The 18810-nt window shown below is 53.5% G+C and overlaps 1 protein-coding gene across 1 annotated transcript; it reads left to right on the top strand.

Annotated features, from left to right (window-relative positions):
- Window positions 1–16199: 16199 nt before the first annotated feature.
- Window positions 16200–17325, top strand: ASPRV1 (aspartic peptidase retroviral like 1; the record flags this gene model as incomplete). The annotated part of the gene is given in 4 exon segments (XM_082851447.1): window positions 16200–16257; window positions 16260–16315; window positions 16319–16448; window positions 16451–17325. Coding segments are annotated over 4 exon segments (1119 nt in total).
- Window positions 17326–18810: the final 1485 nt, after the last annotated feature.

The raw sequence follows: 18810 nt of genomic DNA, 5'->3' as shown, positions 1-18810 counted from the left end.
AGCTGTGTACAAAGAGCAGTACAGGGTGGGCAGTGACGTGTTGTCAAGAGCACTGTCTTGGAGTCAGAAGAATTGTGCTTTCGTCCTACTTCTCTTACTACTTATGTGAATTTGAGCAAATCCCTTCCATTTACTGAGCTCTAGTTTTTTCACCTGGTTAATGGGCGAAATCTCAGGGACCGAATGAAGGCACTTTGTCAAGCGCTGTACAAATGGGTGATATGGTCAGAGGGAACCATGTTGTGAAGGGGACTGAGAAGTGCCTTGTGTAGACAGTATGAATCTCAGTCCACCACCCTCCTGAGATCAACTTAGTTCCAACCCTGAGCTCCCATTCTGGTCTGACAGGGAGGAAATTCCATCTTGGTCACTATAGGCCCCTTCCCGGTAAGGGTCACCCTGGAATCCAGGAGGCTCATGGTGTTGCCTGGGAAAGGGGCCTTCTATGGGCTGTCCACTCTCATGGGCCCTGGTGCCCTGTGAGGCTCTGACTCTGCTCCAGACCACAGTCAGGCTTCTGTGCCCAGGATCAGATTCCGTCTGGTCCTGAAGCTCAAAGAGGACAGATCTAAGACCTTGGAATGGGAAGGGAGAAGAAGAATGCAACCACCTAAACACAAGTTAATATCTGAGAAAGTAACCTGGCCACGCCTAGAAGACATTGGAAGATATGTCCTCTTTTCCAAATACTGTCACAAACTCGCAGTGTGGCCTCTGGCCACATTTTCTCTGAGATGGTTTCCTTAGCTGTGCAATGAGGGGTGGGTTTCATAACCTCTAGAGCAGCCATGGGTGCTCTCCATCCTAGAGTCTGCCAGTCCTGGGTGGGGACGAGGTTTTCTTTCATTTTGATGTGCCTGGCCTTTCCCAGTCACAATCACATGACCTGGCCAGGAGCCCTTTAGTGGCCGACAGAACGTTACCGAGGCCTGCTGCTTGTCTGACCTGTGTGGGGTCTGTAGCTGTGTGTAATCTTCACGGTAAGTATGAGCTAGCTCTGGGTTGCCAGTGCTCTCAGTACATTATCTCATTTAATTTGCATTAATGCTTGTCGGGTTGGTCCTATTTTTCATTTTATACGAGAGGAAACAGAGACCAGGTAGCTTTCCTGTAGCCAAATGGTGGGGGAGGGGCAGAACTGGCCTGGCCCTGACGCTGAGCTTTCTAGCCCACTGGGCTGTGTCCCCTCTGGGCCAGAGGGAACCTGAAGGCAAACGTCCTGGGATGCGTGTGTGACCATTCTGAGAACCAGTCCGGGAAAACCCTCCCCGAGGAGACTCCCAGGTTCTCACGTCCCCCAGAGTCCTGAGCAGCTGGGGAGAGGGTATTGGGAAATGCATAGGAACTCCTGCGGACGAGCGTTCTCTGGGGGCAACAGTAAGCATCTCTCAGAGTTCTGGGGTCTCTGCCTGGACAGTAGGCCCAGGACCCTGCCTGCACACCCATCCTGCAGAGGGCTGTCCTTTCTCCACTCATGTTCCTGCACAGGTGGTCCAGGGTACCTCACCCGCTTCCTCCTTGGGCCGGGGTCGGGGTGACATCTGGGTTTGCATCCAGGCAATGGGTAGGCACATGCCATTATCACCATGCACCCCCCAAAGGCAGGGACCCACATCTGGGCCTTACCACCTAGAGACAGGTACGAGCCAGCCTGCAACGGAGCAGTGACACAAGCAAGCCTCCCCTCAGTGATTCTGTCACATAGGTCCCTCCACTGCCCCCACAGACTTACTCCTACTAATTTCAACCTCTCTCCCCTTCACCCCATGGGCTGAAAAATTGGTTGTTGAAAAAGAGAGAATCTCTAAGACCTTATGATCCTCCGAAGATGCATTCTATCCAACTTTCCTGATGAACTTGTTGGGAAATGGTACCTTATTTATCCAAATCTGAAGTCAGGTTTGGGATCATGGATACAAAAATCATGTTGGGCCATTTCTGTCCAGTTGTACTTACTAAGCTCTTCCTAGGCGGTACTGGGCCAGGCACTGTGAGTACAAGAAAAGTTCTAAAGGCCAGCCTTCATTTAACAGATGGAAAGAGGACAGCTCAGAGATACTAAGGAGCTCGGCCAAGGTTATACAGCTACTTAGGGGCCGTCATGGTTTTGGAACTCAAGCTTCCTGCCTTTTGGCCCTGCGCTCTTTCGACAGCATCTTAGGCAACTTACACTATGGTTGGAGGAGCAGGAATGGCGCCTCTGGAACAATTACAGAACTCTTAGAGGGGAGCAGAGTTCCCCTTGTTGGTGATTTCCCACCCACAGTGGGCTTGTTGCCAGTGTCTTTATGTGTTTACTTATATATGCTTGTCTGGGGGGTTGTAATTTTCTTTTGAGACACTGGGAAATCCCGTAATTAAAAACAAAAATCAGTGAAATTGAATTCCTATATTTTTGCCCAGTTTGTGCTTCTTCCGTGTGTGTGTGTGTGTGTGTGTGTGTGTGTGTGTGTGTGTGTGTTTCGTATTCTAGCACTTTCTATCCTCAGACAATTTCACATAGGTTGGTCTGGGGGAGGGCTCTCTGTCTAGGTGTGTTCTACCTGGGGCACAGTGACGGAGACAGAGCAGAGTGGGAGTGAGGTGTGGGGAAGAGGCAACGGTCGCCCATGAGGAAAGGAGGCATCATGCCGTCTTACTCTCTGGGAGCCTCTGAACCTGGAGGAGAAGGGCGTCTGCAACGGTCGTGCACTGGTGGGGTGAGATGGTGTCTCTGGGAAAAAGGAAAGAGGCTGGTAAAGGGTTTTCTTAACCCAGAAATGTATAGGTTTTGAAGGTTCCTGACAGTGTCAATGTCATTCATTCATTCACTCAAATAACCCTGGAAAGAATGCAACAAATAATGATCTAAAATCACCTCTGGGGGCTTACCTGGTGGTGCAGTGGTTAAGAATCCGCCTGCCAATGCAGGGGACACGGGTTCAAGCCCTGGTCCGGGAAGATCCCACATGCCGTGGAGCAACTAAGCCTGTGACTACTGAGCCCACGTGCCTAGAGCCCTGTGCACCACAATGAAGAGTAGCCCCCGCTCGCCATAACTAGAGAAAGCCCGCGCACAGCAACAAAGACCCAACGCAGCCAAAAAAAAAAAGAATAAATAAAATCACCTCTGGGCAAAGGCCCTGTGTCAGGTTCCAGAAAAGATGTGTTTTACGTCTAAGGATGTGTCTTGGTTCTGGAGAATCAGCCTCCTCTGGTCCAACGGCCTGCCTGAGGGCTTCCACTCAGCCTCCAGGGCCCCGGAGAGACTCCTGGCCGGGCTGGGCCTCCTGCGGCTGGGGTGTGGGAGAAGGCTGCCAGCCACACCGCTGCCTCACCAAGATCAGATGGGAGGGAGCGAGGTGCTGGGGAGCCGGGCCTGGCTTCCAAGGAAAAATGCCACTGCACCTCCTCTGAGAAGCCAGTGGGCCGAGAGCAGGGCTTGGAGGATTGTGGGTTTCCAACCCTCCCTGACTTAACACCCAACTTTTTGTCAGAGAAGGTAAAAACAACCAGACCCACTATCAAGAAATGAAACCAGGTTTGGATCTCATGAGAGATCAGAAAAGAGTATAAAAATGGAAACCAGGGGGACCCTGGCACAGGCTGGGGCGCTGGCCTCAGGGGTCGCCGTCCTGGGTCGGGCCTCCCCGGGGCCACATCGTGGGGAGAGATGGGGCTGGATGCGGCAGAGCCCAGGGTGGGTCACATTTCTCACTCCTTTCTCTTTGGAGCTGTGAGTCAGATTTTATCTTACTTGTTTTGACCTTCCATGAGGCAACAGCTGGAGGTGGGGCAGAGAGGCAGAGCAACAAGCGTGCTGGTTCTTCTTTTGGCCCATTTAGCAACTTCCTGTAGTTTTTGAGCAAGGACACGTATAACCCCTTGTGCCCTGAGATGCGTAGTCTCCAACATAGGCTCTGACCTCAAGGCTGTCTGGCTTAGCCCAGTCAAAGGCAAATTCATTGACTGCAGGGAAATTGTGGACGTTAAATAGGCCCCCTTGGCCGGGCCCGGCTGGTCGGTGATTCAGCAAATAAATTTGGGCACCTACTTTGTGCCTCGCACAGTGAGGGGCCTCCAGGCTCACGTCTCCTTCGCGCTCCACTCCTTTCCCCTTTATCACTCAGCAAGACCCACATTTTACCAATGACGACATGGCACCACAGAGAGAAAACCACAGGCTTGGCCTCTGTCTTTAAGTGAGTGAAGTGTATGGCAAATTCAAATGTACCTGCTACAGAGTCTTCCTCAAGTAATTCCGGGTGCTTTCCAAACTTAGCAATTCCCTAAAGAATGGGGGAGGAGGCAGGGGAGCTTTCCAGGGAGAGGAGCAGCATGTGCAAAGGCCCTGTGGTGAAAGGCCACAGGGACCTTCCAAAACCTGAGGGAAGGCAGTGTGACAGGGAAGGAAAGGTTGGGCTCCTGCTGGGCAAGTGGAGCCTCTCTGTGAACCCCCTTTTGATCCCCCCACTTCACCTAGGACACCTCCTTTTTTCCTCAGATCTGAAATCTGGAAAGCCTTCCCTAAGTACCTGGAGGCAGTCAGGTCCTCTGTTAAATGCCCTCTTATATTTACCCTCTGCACCCTAGTGTCTCCTCAAAGCGAGCTCTGCCCTTCACCGGCTGAGGCTGTTCAGCCTTCTGTGGCCTCTGGCTGGGGTGGACCCTCTTCCTCCCGCCTGAGGGTCAAGTCTTAGCCTGGAAGTGTCCCGGAGGGGCATGGCCGGAGCTGCGAGGCGTGTGACCAGGGCCTGCTCTGTGCCCGAGGGTTAGCCCTGCCCCAGGAGCTCTGGGGGCTGTCAGGAGCAGGGTTGCAGGGCAACTGGCTGACAGGAGATGCGACAGGACTTTGCAGTCCTGTCCATGCCATCAGCCCATGACCCCATATCCTGGGAACAGCCTGGCCTCATGGCTCTGTGCCGTCCTCTGCCACCCAACATTGTCATTACCTAGAACTGTTCCACCTCTGATCTAAAACAATTCTAGAATTCCCACTTTCTGGTTGCAGCCTTCTCCCTTACAGAGTTTTCATCCGTGACTCCCATCCTCAACCTCACAGAGTTCCCCAGCACCTGCCCCAGCCCATCCTTACCTCCCGCTCCCGAAGGCCCAGACCCTTTCCATCATGTCAGACCCCTTTTCCCCAAACCCGCCACGCCCTGCTTGTCGGTCCTTCCGCTGCCCATGGCTGGGCTAGACATCCTGGATCTGGGTCAGACCAGCCTCCTGCTGCCCTCATCTCCGCCATGGGGTGACTGGGGCCGCTACAAACTGGAGGCCTCCAGCATTAGTCTTCCTCTCCCCAGGATGGTTCCAAGCCTCCCCCGCAGCCCTCCACCCATCACCTCTCCACCCCACTCCTGGCAAACAGCCCCAATCCCACGTCTCGGAGAAATCTGAGGTCACCGGGTGGGGAGCCCCTGCTGTCGTGGAGGCATGCTGCTCGGTCCTCGGAGGGAAGCCGGGGCGGGGGGCTGGGGGGCAGCGGCCCCAGCCGCAGACAGTGCTGAGTGTCGCAGTGTTTTACTATTTATGCCTTTAAGATTCTTTACATCTCTTACGTCTGTGGAAATACTATATAATGTTGTGTTACTGTGCTTTTCTTCCCAGCTCTGCACACAGTGACATCACATTGGTAGCTTGAAATCGGCCATGGTGGGAATATTTACACCATGGAAACTGGCAAACATCACAAATCAGGGCTTGATTTATTGTTTTGTTGACTATCTAGACTTAAGAAATTTATAGAGGAAATGTTAACACGGCACATTACATTAAATCTAAATGTATGTTGTACCAGTGGCCAGTACATTGTGAATGGCACAGAAAACTCGAGCAAATGTTCTTCCAGTATTCAAAAACCATTATCTGATTCAGTAAGGAAGTTCCTTACGCCATGGACAAATGAGTGAAATTCCAACATATGTCTTTATTGTTTCACTTTTTCCTTGCTAGTTGGCACAAAAATATCAACCACCATTCATGTTGGAACTACATTCATTTTTCAATTATAATTATAGGTTGATTATGGAATCAGTGGGTTGGTAAAAATAAATGAAAGCATTCTGTAAGGCTCGATTTGCTATATGCAATTGACAATAAAGAGTACTGTATATATGTTTTTAAATTAATTAATCTATTTATTTTTGGCTGTATTGGGTCTTCGCTGCTGTGCACAGGCTTTCTCTAGTTGCAGCGCATGGCCTTCTTATTGCTGTGGCTTCTCTTGTTGCAGAGCACGGGCTCTAGGCGCGTGGGCTTCAATAGTTGCGGTGCAGGACCTTCAGTGGTTGTGGCTCGCGGGCTCTAGAGTGCAGGCTCAGAAGTTGTGGCGCACGGGCTTAGCTGCTCCGCGACATGTGGGATCTTCCCAGACCAGGGCTTGAACCTGTGTCCCCTGCATTGGCAGGTGGATTCTTAACCACTGTGCCACCAGGGGAGTCCCAAGAGTACTGTATAGTTTATTATTATTTGTAAATTGCTAAACATCCTTTATGTCAATAACATTTATAATAAACTCACATATATGTATGTATGCATACATTTTTTTCTCCAGCAGGTCTGTTAGTTAACATTTGCACACCACAGGGCTGATTTCCTTAGGCTGAGGAGTGACCAGAGGCTTGACTCTTTGAAAGGATTCCCAGAAGAGGGAGGGAATTATCTGTGGAAAGAAGCTCCCATCAATGCAGAGAGGAGGGGTGGGTAAGTGAGACTCAGGTGGAGGGATTAGCCTGGATGGGTGAAGAGTCCCTGAGAAAGGAGTGGAAGTGGACAGAACCTGGGGCTCACTATTTTCTCTGCCATGTAGGATGCGACCCATCTTCTGAGAGCGTGAAGCAGAGACGAAGGGAGGAGCTGGGGCGGTTTGATCACGCTGGTCGCTGAGGGGCAGAGAAGGGACCTGTGAGGATGAGGCTGACTCAGAAAGAAAGGAGACCAGGACAGCAAAATCCTAACCATGAGCGCCAGAAGGGGGTGTGTCAACCAAGTTCCCCTCCTGGGCCCCACCCTGCAGGATGGATTGTTTTATTTATTTATTATTATTATTTTTTTTTGCTGTACGCGGGCTTCTCACTGCTGTGGCTTCTCCCGTTGTGGAGCACAGGCTCCGGACGCGCAGGCTTAGCGGCCATGTCTTACAGGCCCAGCCGCTCTGCGGCATGTGGGATCCTCCCCGACCGGGGCATGAACCTGCTTGAACCTGTGTCCCCTGCATCAGCAGGCGGACTCTCAACCACTGCGCCACCAGGGAAGCCCGGATGGATTGTTTTATTAATCTCCCAGGATGATCCTAAGAGGAAACGGAAGCTGGGAGAGGTTAAGTCCTTTGTCCACGGCACACAGCTGGTTACTGGCTGAGTCAGGATTCGAACACAGGCTGGGCAGCTCCATCGATAAGGAGCCTGACCAGCACCGCCTTTCTCCTTAGCAAAGCACCTCAGACTGTACAAACCGGAACTCCTCCAGGACAGAGGTTGGCAGTGCAGGTGTCGCACGTGTCAAGGGCTTGAAGGCTTCAAAAGGCCTGGCAAAGCCGCCTCACGCCTCTGGCCCCGGTCTGGCGTCCATCTCCCAGCGTGCTCGTGGCGCCACTCCACAGTGTCTACGGAGGTTCATAATAACAAATGCGGGCTTGCATTATTTTTTATATCTTTGTTATTTTCTTTTCTAATAATTCATCTTTATTGTATTTTTAAAAATAAAGCACATGACAGATTGGAAATGTACAAAACTTCAAACATTTGAGAAGCACTGTCTTAGCCCACACTTCTTCTTCTTCTTCTTCTTTTTTTAATATTTATTTATTTAGGCTGTGTCTGGTTTTAGCTGTGGCACGTGGGATCTTCGCTGGGGCATGCAGGATCTTTTAGTTGCAGCGTGCAGACTCTTAGCTGCTGCATGCAAACTCTTAGTTGCGGCATGCATGTGGGATCTAGTTCCCTGACCAGGGATTGAACCCGGGCCCCTTGCATTGGGAGTGCTGGACCACCAAGGAAGTCTCCTAACCCACCTTCCTAATCACACAGCTCCCCTGCTGGAAACCCTTAGTGATCCCCACTGGCTACAGCAGAGGTTTCAAATGGCGGGTGGGGACCAATTCATGGGTTGGGAGCTTAATTTACTGTGTCAATACCAGCGTTAAAGAAAGAGAAAAAAGTGGAGTAAAATAGAAAATATGAGTGTTTCACATGTGGTAAATGCACTTTGCTTTATACACACACATACACACACACACATGCGTATATCATATATACAGTATACACACATATGTATATATATATTTCATATAATGCATATGTGTGCTGGAGTATGATGAAAAATGTCTTTCTTCCTATGATCACCATAAAAAAAAGTTTGAATACAGTGGTCTACCAGATGAAGACAGCACTGCCAGCCTGACGTGCAAAGCCACAGAGGAGAGGCAATTGCTGAGGGAGAGCAGGCAGTGCTTCCTGGGAAAAGGGTGAAGGTGAGCAGGGTTTAGAGGATAGATGAGCAGAGGGAATGACATGAGCCAAGACCCCAAAAGACCACGACCTTCATGCCTAGGTTGTGCTGGTGCTCCAACTAGGAATGGGTCTGGTCCTGGCCTCCAGGACCTTGCAGGTGGCATGAGGACTGCAGTCCCTGTGATGGGAGCTTGGAGGAGAGAACCCTTAAGTCTGTCAGGGAAATCAAGGAAGACCTCCTGGAGGTGACAATACCTTAGCTGACTTCTGAGGAAAGAGCTGGAGTTCACCAGGGGAACAGGGGTGTGGGGAAGGCTTGCCTGGCCAAGTGAGTGACTTGTGAAAAGGCATGAAAAGCTCCTCATGCTTGGGGATACAAGTCATCTGATGTAGGTGGAGCGTGAGCTAGGGAGGGGCCTTACGTACCATGTTGCGAGTCAGGATTTTGTTTTGGCCTGAGGAGCCATGGAGGAATTTTGCGCAGAAGAATGCAATGAGTATACTTCCATCTCAGGACTCTGGCAGCCTTAGGAGAATGAATTACCGGGGAGGGGACAGCAGGGAGGGGACTATTTCAGCAGTTGGGCCTGAGGTAGGGCAGTCGGGGTGCAGAGGGTGGGCAGGATGGGGGGACTCAGGAGGAGCCAGCAGAACAAGGCCACCCATCAGCTGACTGAATGGGCAGCGAGACGAGGGGGGAGGCGAGGATGACTCCAGCGTGGCTGACTTGGGAAACTGGCTGGTTGATGGTACATTTTGCTCAGATAACACATGAGGCAGAGCAGGTCTAGGCAGGAGACAATGCATTTAGTGTGGAAAGTGGCACTTGTAGGTGGGTGTGGCATGTAGCAAGGGGGCTAGGTTAGGCCAGGGGTACAGGCTGGGGAGAGTGAGAGAGAAAGGGCCGTAGAGGGAGCCTCATGAGAAAGGCGCCATGAAAGACTGAGGGGAATGGTCTTTGAGGCACAAGGTCAAAAAACTTGGGTCCCAGGAGCCAATGGGGCAGAAAAGACCTAGGAAGAAAAGCAGCAAGGCAAACGCTTAGGAAAATCAGATATCCCCAGGGGCTCCTGCGATGCGGCCATTGGGAAGCCACCGACACCCTTGGCAAGGGCGTAGCTCAGGGTGGAGGGGCAGAAGGCAGCGGCTTGGGGAGTGAGTGGAGCGGACACGGAGAGCCAGCGGGAAGCGGGCTGCTCTAGACCACATGGCACCTTTGTGCGAGTTGGAGGGGCCCCTCCTTCCTCCAGACAGATCTGGAGCACGCTGGCTTGGGGTGGGGGAGGGACGTGGGTGGCCTTCAGCCCCGTGCGCCCCGCAGTGGGGCATCTGCATGCCGTGGCCCTGCGAGTGTGGACCAGCCCTGCTAGAAACTGACTGGGCAGGAAGGAGAAAGATAGTCATTGACCAAGGGGAGTGCTGGATCACGTGAGGGAGTATTTTTTAGGATGTGAGAGCCTAGCGCACGCTGGCTCGGATGAGGGAGGGGAGCCCATGAAGAAACAGAGTACAGGACCGGGGCCTGCAACAGGAAGCTAGGTGGGAGCCTGGGCAGGAGGAAGCAAGCCTGGTATCCCTGCCGGGGGTCTGGGGAGCCGGTCGCTGAAGGGCCTGAGGTAGGGCAGCCTGAGGAGCAGGGCTGTGTGCCTGGGGCGCGGTGTGCCGGCGGGTGCTGCAGGCAGCACTGAGCTGAGAACCTCGGCTCTGGGGCTTGGGAGAGGACGCCCAGCAGGGACACGGAGCTTACCTGTCCTGAGTGACCAGCGGCTCCGGTGACCGAGACCGGGCGACATGCAGACTGCCGGACAGCGGGCCTAGAACCGGCCAGGCTGCGGAGGGTCTTGGCACAGAGCTTTCGTATACTTAGTATTTTACTTTCTATGATAGAACATTTTTGAACACACCCGAAAGTTGTGGAAAACTCAGATGAACCCTCTTACACCTACCATTTAGTTTCAACAGTTATTACTATTGTCAGTGTTATTTTATTACCACTCCTTTAAGTGCCTTTTTAAAAATTAAAAAAAAAATTATTAGACTTTATTTTTTAGAGCAGTTTTAGGTTCACAGCCAAATTGATCTGAAGGTACAGCGATTTCCCATCTACCCCCGCTTAAAATCTTTTTTTACTTGAAAATAATTTTAAACTTACAGAACTTGCAAGAAGCTTCTTTATTTTTAAATAGTGTTTTTCTTATTAGAGAATACATTCTCAGAATGGATACAGAAGAAAACTGAGATCTTCATGAGCCTACCACCCAGAAAAAAGTACTGTCATTGTTTTGTCGTCTTTCCTTCCAGTCTTTTTTCTATGCTTACATTTGTATTTTCTGTCGGACTGTTGTATCCAGAGACTAACTGGCTTCCTGGTCTGGTGTGTCCATATGAGCTGGCTCAGTCCCAGGGCCTTCCCCCGCAAATCCCTCCAGAGAGCCTGCCGAGAGCGACAACAAATCAATCTGAGTTTGTGGTTTGTGGCTGCCCTCATTCCCCGGGCTCCTCTCTGGCGCTCCTTTAATTTTGGTTTTTCTTGGGTAATATTGGTTGGTTTCTGGTGGGATGAGGTGCTCATCTCTCTGGAATCGGGACGTCTGTGTCTGAGTCTTTCTCCCCCGCTCACCTGAGAACTCTGTGAGTGGAGGGCTCAGATCTGATTCAGCGCTCAATGTGAAGCAGAGTTGGCCTCAGGAAATAAGTCTAGAATTGAATCAACCTGCTTCTTTGGCATTGCCCAAAGAACTGCAGACTCAGAGTGCCTTACACTAATTTACAGCCACCAGCACGGTGTCTGGCACCTAGTAGGTGCTCGATAAATGTGTTACTGCTGCTACCGATAACCTAGGGATTTCCATCCCGGTCAGGGTTCCGCTGGGTTTTCCTCCTTCCCTTTCCCACCCTCCCCTCCTTCCTCCGGATGGTAAAGAGACCATTCTGACATGCCAGAGGGAAGGTGCCCCCCTTTGTCCCCCCATCGTCTGTAAGTTAGGAGCAAAGCTGAGTTGACAATGGATCCAAAAGGAACAGCTCCTGTGCTGAGGCTATGTTATATGCTTGCACGGCTCAAGATACCAGTTATCATTAGCAGCAATTAAAACTGTTTCAGGATCAGTTCAGAGCTGCCTTGGAGGTATTTTAAGTTGGACAAAAGTCCTCCACGTGTCTAGCTTTGAGCCAAGTTTCCTGGTGTCGTTAGAAGCCCCCTTGTATTTGGAGACTGCAGTCTATATATTTTGAATGCCTGAATATTTCATAAATTTCAAGGGTGTTTGTCCAAAGTGGGTCAATATCTCCAAAGCGGTTTGGATTACATGATGAGTCCCATTCCCAGTCTCAGTTAAGTGGAGGGGAGCGTGGAGATGGGAGAGGAGGGGAATCTGCCTGGGGTCTTTCCTTAGAGCCAGTCCCTCTGGCCAGGCAGAACCCCTGGGCTTCTGTGGCCCAGAGGGAGGGTGGCAGAAGGGATGAGGGCATGACCTTCTAGGGTTGGGGCATCAGGAAATGGGAAGAAGGCGGGAACCCAGTTTGGAGGGCTGGGATGTGAGGAGGGGTGTGGGGAGGCCTTCCGAACACCTTAAGAAGTCTTCGTATTTGACTGAAAGCTAAGAACAGGGTAAGAACCGGTTTTGGCGTATTGAACTTCTAGGGAGTTAGTCAGCAACTTGTTTTGACCGACTGTTGGTTGGCCCTGGTCTTGACCCTTGGCCTGGAGCACTGCAGGTGGCACTGGGGCCTCAGATCACTGTTCTCTAAACATCTCGGGGACCCTCCAGGGTGACGATGGGCACCAGGCATCTTGCTGCCTGCTGACAGAGTGGATTCAGCCGGTGGGCTGAGTGGAGCGGCTTCTGGGTGGAAGGCTTTTAAACCAGGTGGTAAAGGAGTCGGAGGGCGACCCAAATGGGAGGAAGAGGTTCTGGAACAGCGGAGAACGGGAGCAGGGAAGGCCGGGCAGGAATTCCTTGTCCCTGAGCTGTGCCCAGGACCCAGGAGGGGGACCAGGCAAGGAAAAGCTGTCCTGCCTCATAGCCTCTGGCTACAGTTGGTGTGAGTGCTGGGCACTTCCCACTCAGCAACAGCGGGGCTGGGAGTTGAGGGTTTGTGGTTTGGAAATAAGGAACCCGCTGGTGCCTTGGGTTTCCCCACAGGCTTTGCTTTGGTCAGAGCCCACCCAGACTCCCTTGGGCTCTGCTCTGAATCCCTAACTGGATTTTTATGCAGAATTCACCTCTTTGCCCCTCTTTGCTGCTTGAGGACCTGATGCCACGACCCACTGAAGGGAAACCCTGGAAGCAGCTGGGACCCCGCTCCCGGGAGCTGTGCCATCACCCCTCCCCAGCCCCACGCTCACGCCAACCCCGGGATGGGGCCTCGGGAGGGACGAGCCGGGGCAGGAGCTCTTGGAGTGGGGCAGGCCGAGGGGAGCTTGCTCGTGGTGGCAGAGCCGAGAGGTAGGAAGGATGGAGGGAGTCGTGTCCTTGGCTCCGCACAGTGGAGGAAGGGCAGAAGGCGGGACGACCCACTCTCAAAGTGGCGTGGCCGTGACTGGGTCTGCTCCAGGGGGTCAGCCTGCATATACACGTCGGCCTTAAACTCTTCGAAACTGGGCTGTTAAACATCTGCATCCTGGTTTCATCAGCTTGTAAGCCGTGGTGACGGGACCTGCCTAGTTTTCTGGGCCAGTAAGCGTGCCCAGAGGCTCATAAACATCAGGTAAAATACGATATGAGCACTCGGTGGAAATGTGCATGCAAGGAAATCTGTGAAACGAAAGGTGGGGGCTGAATTCGGTATGCATGTTACGCAGTTTCTTTTTTTTTGTTTGTTTTATTTTGCGGTACGCGGGCCTCTCACTGTTGTGGCCCCTCCCGTTGCGGAGCACAGGCTCCGGACGCGCAGGCTCAGCAGCCATGGCTCACGGGCCCAGCCGCTGCGCGGCATGTGGGATCTTCCCGGACCGGGGCACGAACCCGTGTCCCCTGCATCGGCAGGAGGACTCTCAACCACTGCGCCACCAGGGAAGCCTATGCAATTGCTTAGTGGTTTTGAACCGAGAATGGTAGTGTGACTGCGTGCTGGGGGTGGGTTTTACATGTGCAGGATGTGTGCACAGTGTGTGGGGGGGTGCGTTTCTGTGGACATGTATGTGTGAGGCGGGGTAAGGAGGGCGTTTGTCTCGTGTGTGTGTGTGTGTGTCTGTGTGTGTGTGTGTCTGTGTGTGTCTGTGTGTGTGTGTGTGTGTGTGTGTGTGTGTGTGTGTGTGTGTGTGTGTGTGTGTGTGGAGAGAAGTCCCAGGAGATTGGATGGAGACAAAACCAGCTACGTAATTTACAGGGCCTGGCGCAAAATGAGTGTTCGGCCTCTTGTTCCAAACTATTGGGAATTTCAAGACAGCAACAGCAGAGCCTCCGAACGAGCTCGGGCCCTGCTGAGTGCAGAGCACCCGTGACTCCCCAGATCGAATGCCCATGAAGCGGTCCTGGTTAGAGCACCTTCTGTGTCCCCTCAGCCTTCATTTCCTGCCTTGAACAATCCTTAAATCCCCGCCTGCTCACTCCCCATCCAGCTCCCAGGGTGACCTTGATCTTGGGAGTGTGAGGCACCCACCAGAGCCCGCGTGCCCGGCAAGGGCTGGTGGTGCCCTTCTTTCCCTCCTGGTGTTGCAGTCTGGGCCTCACGGGGGGCCCCAGACTCCATAAAGTGTCTCCAGGCTCTTTGCTCAAAATGATCTCCTGAGAACGTGCGGTTGCCCTCCCAGGCCCCCCTTGCACCCCCTGCACCCTGGGGCCCTGCCCACCACCCTGGGGACTTGAGGGCTCAGGCTCCTCCCCGGGCCCCCAGTGTGGCCCCAGCAGTTGTCAGGAAGCAGACACAGGGACGAGAAGGAGGCACGCAGTTTTTGGGGTGCCCCCAGTGCCCACCAAGCGCGTCAGCTGGCAAGCCACCTTGCCTCTTACTTCCCTCGGTCACATGCCAGCCCCTTCACTCCTTCCCACTTCCAGGGGACCAGGTGTTCGGGGTGACGAATACCGGGGAGCCACAGAGCCACTAGGTCAGTTCCCTGGGCCACAGAACAACACCCATTCCAGGGACTGGGAGTCTGTCGACAAACGTCCGCTTGCAGAAGGGGCTTCCTGGTCTTGTGGGTGCAGGGCCATTCCTCTGGGTGCAGGTTTTGCATTATGCAATCTTCTCGGAGACCCACCTGCCCTTGACACCTTCCCACTGACTCCACTTCCCCCTCCTCTGGGCTCCTGGAATGGCATGATGGCCCCACCTCAGCCAGGCAGCTGTGACGAGAGGTGTTGACCCAGCTGCCTCTGTGCTGGTTCACTGTGTCAGGTGGAAGAGACTGACACAGCCGCAGGGACTAAGGGTCTTTCGGCATGGTCGGGGACCCTGGGACCGTCCATAGGCAGGACTGGAGCCCGGGGCCTCTGGAATTCAGCCAGGCACTGGGTGATCGGTGGTACAGGCGGCTGGTGAGAAACAGGCTCTGGGCGAGGAAAAACAGCCCAGAGCCACAGGTGTGCCGCTGCTTCTCGCTCCTCTCCTGTGTTCCTCTCTCCTGTTTGGTGATGCTACTCAGCCAGGCCTGGAGCCCAGCAGAGAGCACCTGCTGGCCCCAGAGTAAGTTTCTACGGGGCCTGGAGACAGACGTGCACGCGCATGAGACGGACTCGTGAACGGACCAGCACAGCCAACGCACGGCTCAACGGGGAGCAGGCATACCAGCGAGGGCCGGAGTAGAGGGCTCCATGGAGGGGCGACATCTGAACGAGGTCATACATGTGGGCCCCCCAACAGCTCCGGTCACCCTGCGCAGGCCCGAGTCAGGCTCCAGCCCTAGGACTCCCAGATCTGCCTTCCGGGCATCCATGGGGTGGCCCGGGGTGGCCCTCCACCCTCCCGCACCCTCCCCCTGCAAGAGGTCCCACAGCCAACCTCCTCCATCCAAAGCCTTCCAGACTCTCACCACTGGCTTTGCCAACATGGTGGACGTTTCCCCCTCTTGGAACACAAAGGAGTGGAATTCCCTGGCTGCTCTTTCCACGAATGACTGGGTGAGGGAATGGACTACAGCACCTGGGGAAGGGGCTCTTGGAAGGTTCCCGGAAGGTGAGAGAGGAGGAGCCCATGGTGGGGCCCACCCAGAGCTAGAGCAGGAGCCCGACTCCGGATTCTGGAACCCACTCCCATAAGTGCAAGATACGCACCAGCCCACTGCAAGGCCCTAATGTGGGTGTGCGGGCCAAGGCTTAGCCCGCAAACATGCTGACTCTGAATTAGGCGTGATCAACGAGGGAAAGTTACTCTAACAATTGCGTTCATGGAAAGTGTGTGTGTCCCCTCATTTGAAAATCGATTTATTTCTGGACATTCTTGATTCTGGGACTCTCTTCCACCTCCCTCTCCAGAGAATCTTACGGGATTCTCTACTTGGTTCAGAACGCACGAGAAACACCTAGCCCTCGCCACACGGAGCAGAAGCGCAATAAATGTAAGCTCCTTTCCCTTAACCACTCAAAGGGGTCACTCGAGGTTGATGCAAAGGGGCTTCTCCAGTCTAGAAGCTGATGGGCCTCTGGTCCCTGCCACCCCCTTCCTTCTCCAGCTGATGATAAACACCTGGATATCGTAACATCCCCTGTTGTCCTCATCTGTTATTCTGGGACATAGGCTGGGGAGGGTACCTGAGTAGGGCCCCTCTGACCCAGGCTGGCCTTCCTTGCAATGTGGGCTGGCAGGTACCCGTCCCGATGACGAATGCAGGAGGGTGAGGTACTGATCCTGCTAGATGGACAGGATGCTGGCAGGAGGGTAGGAGGAGCAGGGCGGAGCTTCCAGAACAAAGGCAATTGGGGAGCCCTGGGGGCTCAGGCTAGGCATCAAAAAGGCTCTGCAGAGTGAGCAGGCTACAGCAGCTCTCCGTCTCTGCACCCAGCAGTCGGTCAGACAATCCTCACCTGGTCCCTTCTGCCTGCCCATGGCGAATACCGAGCAACACTTTGCTTAGAGAGGCCTCGTGTCCAGCGTGATTGCACAGACGCTGCTCTGTGGCTTTCTCTGCCTGGTGTGGGTTGCTGCTGCAGTTCCAGAGGAAAGCAGAGGGATGGCCGGGAGTGCAGCCAGGAGCTGGGAGGGCCACCGGGAGCATGCCTTTGTCCTGGAGCCTTTTGATGGAGCCAATGTGGCCCCGCACCTCTGGCTGAACCGCTTTGAGGTCATCAGTGACCTCAGCCATTGGGACCACGCCACCAAGCTGAGGTTCCTGAAAGAGTCCCTCAGGGGAGACGCCCTGGAGGCCTACAGTGGACTCAGTCCTGAGGACCAGGGGGAATACGGGGCTGTGAAAGAGGCCCTCCTGAAGACCACTGGGGGACCCGGGGCGGCCCACAGCTACCAGCCCAAGGAGATCCTCTTTGCCAACAGCATGGGTAAGGGCTACTACCTCAAGGGGAAAATTGGCGACGTGCCCGTGAGTTTCCTGGTGGACTCTGGGGCCCAGGTCTCCGTGGTCCACCCGCGCTTGTGGAAGGAAGTCACCGGTGGCGACCTGGATTCCCTGCGACCCTTTGAGAATGTGGTGAAAGTGGCCAACGGGGCTGAAATGAAGATCCTGGGTGTCTGGGATACAGTGATATCCCTGGGCAAGCTGAAGCTGAAGGCGGCTTTCCTAGTGGCCAACGCAAGTGCCGAAGATGCCATCATTGGGACCGACCTGCTCCAGGACCACAACGCCGTCCTGGACTTCGAGCATCGCACGTGCACACTGCAAGGGAAGAAGTTCCGCCTTCTGCCTGTAGGAGGGTCCCTGGAGGACGAGTTCGACCTGGAGTTCATAGAGGAGGAGCTCTACTCAGAGGAGGGGCGGCAGCAGCTCCCCTATTGAGAAGCCCCCTTTGCCTCACCCCCCAGATACTGGCGGGAGGACCCACCACGGTGGAGGGGATGGGCACATATCCTCAGGGGTCACTCGGTTTGGCCAGCGCTCTTATACCAACCCTCGCCTTCCTGCTCCTCCTTTGCAGGGCCCTTAATCTGCCCCTGATGGGGGAGGCTTCCATGGGAAAAGGAACAGGTGAGGGAGAGCAGGCTGGCTTTCTTGGAGGGGTGGCAGGTCCTCGTGGCTGTCAAGCTGCTGCTGGTGGCAAAGACTCGGAGGCTAGAAGAAGGTTCCAAGAAGGCTAGAAATGATGATCTTTGGGAGAGGACTGGGGGACGCCTTCAGGTTCCCTGAGATGTGGCTCAGTCACCTTTGGGCCCAGGTAGCCTGTCTCGGCTGGGCTGGGTCCTGGCTGCAGGGTCCTTACAAGCAAGACCCAGCCCTCTTGGTGTGGGTCACAGCTGCCCTGGGGTTCTTCACTGTTGGGTCTTCCCACCTGCACAATGTGTGTTTCTTTCTGTGATTTGCTTCGAAACTCATTGAGCCTTGTGCCAATAATTCATTACTTCAAAAACCAATAAAGGTTGGCTCATGGGAAAACCATGTCATGTGTTTACTGGGGATGAATGGAATGGATGTGAAAGGGTGGGGAAAATACGCAGTGAACGGAGAACAGAAGGAAGGTTCAAGTATTTACGGAGGGTCTCGCTTGGAGATAGAAGAGAATACATATACAGTGACGATATATCTTGGATTTTCCAAGACAGCCTCAATTTCAAATATCTTGACTTATTCCCTCCATAATTCTTGTCATTTCTAATCTAATCGTGATTCCTCTAATCATTACAAACTACAATATTTTAGTATCCAAACTGACTCTTATAGCCAAGAGTGACCCTAAAGTTGTGGTCTTGATTGGGGGTTGGAAAAATTATGGTTATTGTAAACAACTGAGAAAGTATCTGCCTGCGAAATAGGTTCTTCCAGCCGCCTGGGATCCAGGACTTGGAGGCAGAAAGCAGGGCTGGGGGCCAGGTGTTAACCTGCGTGGGGCGCCCAAGGGCATCTGGAGGGTAGAGGGGGCCGGGCGGTGGGAGGACATTCTAGATCCAGAAAATGGGGTCATCCCTCTTAAGGGCCTACCTCGTATTTGCTTCCAAGTTCCTGGCCCTCTCTCTAGAACTCAGCAAGGCTGGGAATCTGAAGACTCCCTGGTCCAAAGGGAGATGAAGTGTGCAAAGCTTCAAGACCTTTTGATGGGAGGCAGGAAGGGCATCTTCCTTTCATGAGGATGGAATGAGCTTCTCCTGGGAGTTTCCACCTGGACATCCCTGAGGGAGAGAGAAACAGCCTGAGTGGGAACCAGAGGTGGGGACGAGCCTTCTAAGAAGCCTCTGGGGACTTGACCTTGAACCTATCTGAGCCGAGAGTGGCTGCTTGTCCCTCAGATTCCAGCTATGATTCTCCTGGGAACTGAGGCAACTGCTCAGC

The sequence above is a fragment of the Leucopleurus acutus genome, assembly GCF_964270905.1.
Source record: "Leucopleurus acutus genome assembly, chromosome: 12".
Classification (NCBI taxonomy): Eukaryota; Metazoa; Chordata; class Mammalia; order Artiodactyla; family Delphinidae; genus Leucopleurus; species Leucopleurus acutus.
This window is presented reverse-complemented; position numbering and strand designations above follow the sequence as displayed.